Here is an 8,785-nt window from a genome sequence, read left to right on the forward strand (position 1 = left end):
TTATTATATCTAAATAACTTCATAATGGTTGTTAGGATACTGTAACTGACTTTTTTAAGGTTGAACAAGTAGAAGATTGTTTATATTCATTAAAGTTCCTTTTCTATGAAGATACAGCAGATAGTGATTCATGAAGCTGAGACCCTATAAGGTTGAACAAGTAGAAGATTGTTTATATTCATTAAAGTTCCTTTTCTATGAAGATATAGCAGATAGTGATTCATGAAGCTGAGACCCTATAAGACTTCTAAATCCTTAAAACTAGCAAGCCCGTAATCTGTTTCTCCAACTCTAAAAATGGAGATAAACATGTTTACAGAGCTGTTCTATCAAGCTTAAGGACAAAGCCTTTTTGAGTTTCAAATTTGGGTCAGATTAAATAGGTTCCTTTTTAGTGTATCCCAGCTCACCCAGAATTCCTGGGTTATTCTACCTAATGTCTCAGCAAAGTCAAATTTCCCAATGTCAGGAACCTATTTGTTTTGAAAGCTTGAGTTCAAATAATGTGAAGTATCTAGTCCACTTTTTCTTTTCCTTTGTTGAGATTTGAATGATTATCAAGAGAGTGTTGGAAGAGTAGCACAAAGCAGGAACTGTGACCTAGGTTCCAATCCTTTATCATCATTTCCCCTTTGCATATCATCTGTAAAATTGGTTTTAAAAAAAAATTGCCATAGTTCCCGTTTGTGGAGATAAAATGAAAGAAAATTGAATGTAATCGATAAATTGCTATATAAATGGAATCATTTTTTGCCATTTCTTTTTTACAGGTTTACCTCAATGAATATGTAGGTTCTTCCAGAATACAGTTCTGAAGTTTATGGGTTTCTAATGCTTTACATTAATATACTACAGTTTACTTCTCATTTAATGCTCATAATCTTGTAGGAAACTGGCAAAACTTGAAGTAGAACGCATCGGATCTTGCTATTTGTTCTTTTTGACACTATTAACTTGTTTTAAATGTTAAGAGCACAGACATTGGATAGTAGTAAATCATCAGAATTCTATGGGATATCAACCAGTCAGCTCTTCTCAAAGTTTAGGTTTCCTCAGCATAGGGAAGGCTTCTTAGATGAAAGGTGGCTGCCCAGTGACTTGTGGGAAAAAAATACAAATTCTAGTTTACTTTATAGACACCCAGGCAGGTTGCCCAGGGCAACCTCAGCTACAGAAGGACTCCTTTTCATCAAATCACCCTCTACTGGCTCTAAAATTCTTATCCGCTTTGGTGCAAAAAGTAATACACAAAACCAAATCTAGTCAAAACAGAAGACAACTTAGCTAATAAACTTTGTTGGTATAATTTATACCACACAATCTGGAACTGTCTACCTAAATTTTTTAGATCTCGATGATAAGTTACATTTGTAGACTTAGAAACAAAATACCCATTGCTTTTACTTTATGCCATAGGCCCTCACTGCAGCTTTATTTGGGCTCCATTCTCTTCAAACCTAAATAATCTTAAAATGTAGAGTTCAAACTAGATAAAATTAAAAACCAAACAGCCTCATACAAAGGATTATTTAAAATTCTCTACCAGTTACACCTGGGGTCAGAAACTGTTTTTACTTAAGAATAAAAAGATTAATTGAAATTGTAAATGATTCTTTTTAAACTGTCTTAAAATTAGCACATGAAAGTGCCTTGAAAAGAACAAAAATCTACAAAAAGCTGGTATTAGCTTTCTTTTTTGGGGGGGGGGATTAGCTTTCTTACTAATTTAATTTTAGGTTCTCCCAGAATTAGAGAAAGCCAGAGCACTTTGACTTTTCAAAGTCTTTTGGTACAAACACACATATTTTTAAAAAGATACATAAAAAGCACGCCACTGAAATCATAAAAATGTCCATTACAAAACCGTAATTATAAAATTAAAAATCATTTTTCTTTTTAGGTGTCGTCACAGTTGACGTTAAATATAGTACCTTCTAAAGCAAAAAAGCCAAAAGTCGAATTTTGAGGCACCCTTTTGTTTCTACTCAGACCCACCATTCTTGTTGGCTTTTTTTTTTTTTACTTTCTTTTTTTGTCATAATTGTGGGACAGAATTAAACCTTAACTTTCTACTGTTTCCATCAACAGTAAGTATAAGAGCACTATGTATATTTTTTCTTGCTTGTATTCATTTCTGAACAAGGCTCGATGTAAATAAATATAAAATTAACAAGGTACGTTTTTCTTGTTCAAAGCCATCACCTCAGAGTTTGCAATAGGATGAGTTGCATATCATCTCCAAACATCTTTATACTTTAAGAGGCAATTCTGGCTTAATGCAATAATGTACATTTGGATCTGTGTAGTCCAGTGGCCTAGAAAGGTGGTGTTTTTTGGAGGTGAGGTGGCGGGGGGGTGGGTAGGAGTACAGTTGCCCCAAATTTAAAGCAAAGAATACCAGCATTCAAAAACATCCAACCCGCTGCCCAAACCCACCCAGTCATACTCGGTCATTCTCGATATCTTCTTTATTTTTTCGGCAAACGCAGTCTTTTCCTGCAGCGGATGGCAAGAAGGCCAGCAAGCGCCCAAGGTACGCGGCTTTTTTACTACACCCAATTAAAGCAGCAAAGAGAAGGTGAACTGTCAGCTAGATCAATATGTATAAACCAATCCGCATAATGTAGAGAGCAGTTCTCCCGGATGAAACCGAGAATCCTTTCTAGTGGTTGTAGTAGCCCGTCTCCATAACAACCGGCAGCGGTGCTGCGCCTCTCCAGCGCCGAGGCCCGGATGTTGTGAGGCTCGCGGCCTCTTGGCCCAGCTTCTCGGCGGCAAGCTGCGCTTTTTTTTGGGAGTCGTAGTTCTTTCCTCCGCTGCTGCCAGATATAAAGCGCTGGCGAGACTACGAGTCCCAGCATGCGCTGCGGCGGCCCGCAGGCCACCGCCTACCGGCTGCGGACGCCTCCGAGCAGGTTGTTGTTTTTATGAGAGGCGTCACTGCGCTCGGAGCTGTGACCACAGCCACCGCGACAGCCAGTGCATTCGGGCAGAGGTGGCGCTACCCTTTCAGGTACGGCCCTGGACGAGTTTGGACCCTGGGAAAGGAATCGCGGCCACCTGTCGGGGCCCTGACTGCCAGCGGCGTAGCCGCCTGGCAGAGGCATTCGTGGGGTCTCCTCTGGAGCTGGGGCTACCCGGACAGAGGCTCGACTCCCGGCGCCTGAGGCGTGCGGCTGCACTGGTGCTCTTGGAACCGGAGTCCGCAGTCCCCTCGGCTGGAGTCTGCTCTTGAGGTGTCCGGTCTTGTGGTCCCACAGCTTCCGACCCCCGCGTGCAGACTCAAGCGGTGCGTCAAGGGTGTGGGGGAGCTGATGGCCGTGGGAGTGTGTGTGTGGGGGGGAACCCTCCTTTCTTCACTGGGCTGGCTTGGGACTCTTCTCGGTCCTGATGATGAGAATCCATATGGTAAGATGTTACGTGCGTCACCTTGCCAGGTTTTCAACTGGCCCATCTTTTTTTTGGTGACGTTTGAGCCCCGTGATGCTAGGAATAGAAAGATGAAATATTAAATGATGCAGCCGAGACTTCTGCTCGTACACCAGGCTAGTACTGATCAAATCTCCCTGAATATTCTTTTCCCCCTCCACCCTTTAGCGTTGGTTTGCCTAATCGATAAGTCCTCTGGAGCAATTGTCCATACAATTCCTTGTAAGCGTTACATGTTTCCCTTATTTAATGAATCTAACTCTTTGCCATTGATAGCGCCAATTTTAACGAACTCAGCCAGTTAAGGTACTTCGTTGAATGGGTGAAATTTGCGCCGCTTCATTCTAGCTTTACCAAAAAATCGAATGGAGTTTTATCGTAGCTAGAGTAGGTAACTACAGGACTGTGAATTTTAGGAGATTTCCATCTTCCAAAAAGTCACATATCCTGGATAGTGCTTGAAATGTCACTGTTAGCTCATCATATCTTTGGCTTAAGGTTTCAATCTTATTAGGCCCCAGGTTTCTCAGGGGAATATTTATCACAGCTTGGACGCTAGTGTGAATTGTTTACTGTTTACTGAGCTCTGTTTCTAAAGAGGAAGGGATGAGAGGAAGTGGGGGTATTATTTTAATGGGAAGTTCATTTTTAACCCCTTACCCTAAGGATGGGATTCTAATTTAAAAAACTACTAAAAATCGTTCTCAAATAATGTTTAATGGTTGGAAAATATTAATTTAAAAATTAAAACAGGTTAGTAAATAGTGTAATTCTAATTTTGTTAACTGTAGAACTTAGAAGCAATTATATGACTTTGAAATAAGACTCAAATGATAGTCACAGTTATAAAAATTATTAGATGGTGAAACTATAAGTGATTTTTTTTTCTTTATACTTTCTGGTGTTTTCCAAATTTTCCATAGGAAAAAAACTTAAGTTAAAAGATATAGATGCTGCAGTACCAGTTATAAAGACTCTTTAAACATTACTTAATTTAAAAAGCAAATAAGCAACAACAGGAAAACAGGCAGAGCCCCTTACTATGTCCACAGACTATATGAATAATCAATTTAAATGTAAATTAATTGTCAAGAATGGACAAGAATTAATTAGTTGGACTGGAAAGTTCAAAAACCACATATGATAATAATTCTTAGCATCTGTACATCTGATCTCATTTTGATCTTTTTTCACTTTGTACAGTAAAATCAAAGACAAAAGTGTTTAGCCTTCAGTTACAGCAGTACAATCTTGATTATTCGTATAAATTCATCAGGTGACAATATGGGGATATTAATCTGAAAATAATGTCCATATATTAACTTGGATATAGCAGAATCTTTATTATCTGTAAATAGAGAAGTTAAACAATTATAAAATGAAGCATTTCAAGCTTGCTTTCATTGAGTCACTTTGAGTCCTGTTTTATATGTTTGATATTTTGGATTTTGTTTGTTTGTTTGTTTATTTCCTATTATGGATATGTTGGATATGGATAGGTAAGTAGCAGATTATTTAGCCCACATTTTGTTTTCTGTCATACAGAAAGGACCATGTTATCATTGTTCTATAAGAATAGTATTTGTATTTTTGCAGTTATCAGTCTTGAAAGATTGGGGTTTACCTCTGCCCCAGGAATCAATTAACCCTTAATAAATATACATCCTGAAGCTTTTTTGTTTGTTTGTTTTTAAAGCTGTAGTAGTCATACTTTCCTAGGTTATCTTCCTTGGAGCTTTGCTTCTCTCCCAAAATTTCCATTTTTTTTCAATGTTTTCTACCTTTTAATTTTGTATATTTTGTGTACTGTGTTGACTTAATATCTTATTAGATATTTGGGTCCATTTACAGGGCATAAGAAACATTTGTAATTAACATGTCTGATTTACAGACTTGGTCTGATTGACTAACCAGGTTGTATAATTGTATTCTTATCCAAGTTGAATAAAGATTTTTAAAGATTAGGTATGAACTGCTAAGATCAAAGCAGTAGCAGTTTCTGAACATGTAAAGAAGTGGACACAAGAGTAAGGCCTGTTAAGTCCAAGGTATTTAAATACAGAAAATGCAGACTCATCTAACAATGCAGAACTACTAGAGGCTGAATTGTTTTTGTGTTTGTGTGTGGTTAAGGTGAGGAAGTTGCCATATTGTAAGTGATAATTCACATTGTCAAGAATTTTCTTCCTGGCAGTTCTGCAGTTTTGACTAGACTAAAACAGTTTAAAAATATGTGTTAGTTTCAAAGGTCATGTCCAATATGTTGCACCAGATAAACTTGAAAAAAAAATCTCAATTTTAGTTCCAAGATGAAATTTAGCTCTGTAATCTGGGGAGGACTGCAGCTAACTGATAGATTTCAGGATTTTTTTAAGGGCATTTAATGTGTGGAAACCTGTTTAAAGGCCTATAGGGCTTTATGAAGGAAGTATTAGAAAATGAGTAAAATGAGTTAAAAGATTTTCCTGTCATCACAGGAAGTCAGAATCTAATTTTTCTTTAGTATTTACCCATAAATCACTATTCTAAAACGTTACTCCTGGTTCATGTTGCCAGCATGATGGAATGTAAAAAGAGCACTGGATTGAGAGCCAAGTTGTTTAATTATGTAGAGCAAGTAGTATAATTTTCGAGTCTCTGTTGTTTACATTTGTGTTGTAAATAATAGCCAATTGCTTTACTTTATGGGGTATGTGTGAAGATCAGTGAAAATGATATCACTTTGTAAATGACAGTAACTCAGGCAAAGTATTATTGGCCTGCTTAAGTAATAGTTACATAAAACATACTATACATTTGAAGTGTGATGACTTAAAAGTGATATACTTTTTGATGGGCAGTTTGATGGAGAAATGTCAAATGGCATCTTCATTTGATTCTTTGGTAGAGCTTTTGGCTTTTTTTGATTGAAGGAAACCTGGCCCCTCTCCTGACTGTGACTTTGCATTCTGCTGCTGCCTTAAAGGTCCTGAAACTGCAGTGTGCTTTTATGGTTGGACTTTTAATTTTGATTTTGATTTGTTTTAATCCCACATCTAAAGTATAAGGAAGATCATCAGCCTAACTTAATAGAAGATGGATATTTTTAATGTTTTAAAATGGTACTGTAAGTTGATTTCATGAACAGGTCTTCTGAGAAATACATTGCTTGTGTAAGCACTGATCTTTCAGTGCAAGAAATAGTTTAGAGCTTAGATGCCTCCTTCTGGGGAAGTCAGCCCTGGCTATTAAAGTTAGGTTGGCATATAGAAAGAATATTCAAGTAAAAAAGTCTTTTAGAAACTTGTCAGTAAATTTTGAGGACTTTGTGAGAGTAAATATAAGTAAGCAAAAATAAAAGCAAAGAAATATGTAATTTATCATGGGTTGGTAAGACTGCTTATGTGATTAGTTGATAACTCAAGTAACATCTTTAACGTTTCTACTATTACTACTAGAAAGTAACAATAGAAGGATATTTAATTATCTATTCTGTAATGAGGTATGCAAACTTTAAAAAACGGAAAACAATAAAAATGTATAAAATCCCTATTTGTTTTACATCTTTCTATGTTTTTTTCCCCAAATGAAAAAGCTGAAGACAGTTGTAAAAAAAATTAGGGCAGATTATCATTTTGTGAAAAGTATGTCTAAAATATAGATTATATGATGAATATATATATTTTTAACAAGTGCAAACAATTTTTTTTGAGAATAGAAGGAAACAAAGAGCTAGAACCCAGTAGATTTATTTATTTATCCATAACAGGGAAAAAGGGAGTACCAAGTGCTTATGGTATCCAAGTGAGGGCTGAGTCAATTTTATGTATTTGTTGGCTCTTTCAGGTTTTTCCAAAATTAAGATATAATGGTTTTGGAAAGTCAAGATTTTTCTCAGAATAAGAATACCTGGTGAAAGGAATATTTCCATACTAACAAGTATCTTAATTTTCTCATAACATTTTGGATTCATATTTTTTATTCACTTTATTTCAAACTTTTTATCAAAGGTGTGACATCTTTTAGATTGAAGTAAAAGGGGGGATACTTTTATCTTTAGATTGAACCAAAAGGAGATACTTTTATCTTCAAATAGAGCACTAGTTGCTTTCGTTTCCCAATTTGAGGGATGTTACATCAGAGAAGGAAATGTGAAGAAATTGTGTATTGACTCATGTCCTGCAGAATTTATTTTCTAGATCAAAAGGTTTTTCTGTTGTATGTAATAGTATTGCTTCCCCTTTCTGGGCATGATTAAAGTGAAATTACTATTCCTGTTCAAGATTTTTTTTTAGATACCTATATGTAGTCATAGATTTCAGTGTTTTAAATGAAATTCCACTCCATTAGAACTAGGAGAGCCTGCTTACTATGGATAGTTTGTTTTGCATCCACTTAAATGATGAATATAACCAGAAGTCAGAACAATCATACGACCCACGTCTTGATGCCATAATTAACTGCATTGTGGATTCATCAAAGCCCCAAGTTATGCTGTCTTTTCTCTAGTGTCAGTTTTCCACAATAACCTTCTGATACCTCAGATAGTAAACATTTTAATATGACTCCCTTAAGTCCTTTAACTTGTCTTGAAGAAACTGGTCATCCAGATGATCATTTTTTTAATTATTATTTTTAACATTTTTATTTTCTCAATTATAGTTGACATAGACTATTATATTAGTTTCAGGAGTACAGTTATTAGACATTTATAACTTACAAAGTGACCCCAATAAATCCAATACCCATCTGACACCATACATAGTTATTACAATTCTACTGACTATATTCCCTATGCGGTACTCTACATCCCCATGACTATTATGTAACTACCAGTTTGTGCCTCTTAATCTCCTCCCACCTTCACTTATCCCCCCCATCTCCTAGTCCAGCAACCATCAAAATGCTCTCTGTATCTACAAGGTGGTTTCTTTTGTTTATTAATCCTGTTCTCTAGATTCCACATTAAGTGAGATAATATGACATTTGTCTTTGTCTGACTTACTCTACTCAGCACAGGTTTTATTATACATGATATTTTCTGACTTGCTTTTTTCATTTAATATATCTTTTTATGTCAAGTTATGTTGATCTACTTTATTTAATGGCTGCATTAATTATAGATATATATTTTAATAAATTCACTCGGTAGATATTACACTCTAATTTTTTATTATAAAAATTGTTCCATTAACCATTCTTATATATGCATATATATATTTTCATGTGAGTGTTTCTGTCAGATAAATTCATAGCAATGAAATGGAATTGATAGGTCACAGGATATCTGCCTGTAAAACTTGATAGCTATTACAAAATTACTCAAAGGGTAATAGTCTATATTTCTAATGTTTGCAGTGCCTGTTTTCCTGTATTT

General features: G+C 35.8%; 2 protein-coding genes across 2 annotated transcripts in view; one reads left to right on the plus strand and one right to left on the minus strand.

Moving 5' to 3' along the window:
- Nucleotides 1–2,736, minus strand: part of CUNH15orf65 (chromosome unknown C15orf65 homolog) — a 6,742-nt gene extending 4,006 nt beyond the window's left edge. Inside the window, exon 1 of the mRNA XM_011363455.2 lies at nucleotides 2,437–2,736. Within this exon, the coding sequence (XP_011361757.1) occupies nucleotides 2,437–2,454 (18 nt within the window). The 5' untranslated portion in view covers nucleotides 2,455–2,736. The remainder of the gene's footprint in view (nucleotides 1–2,436) is intronic.
- The window catches only part of CCPG1 (cell cycle progression 1), a 39,949-nt gene continuing 33,900 nt past the window's right edge, over nucleotides 2,737–8,785 (plus strand). Inside the window, exon 1 of the mRNA XM_011363459.2 lies at nucleotides 2,737–3,013. The gene's annotated coding sequence lies outside the window, so the exon portion shown is untranslated. The remainder of the gene's footprint in view (nucleotides 3,014–8,785) is intronic.

This window comes from Pteropus vampyrus, unplaced genomic scaffold (assembly GCF_000151845.1).
Source record: "Pteropus vampyrus isolate Shadow unplaced genomic scaffold, Pvam_2.0 Scaffold85, whole genome shotgun sequence".
In the NCBI taxonomy this organism is placed as follows: Eukaryota; Metazoa; Chordata; class Mammalia; order Chiroptera; family Pteropodidae; genus Pteropus; species Pteropus vampyrus.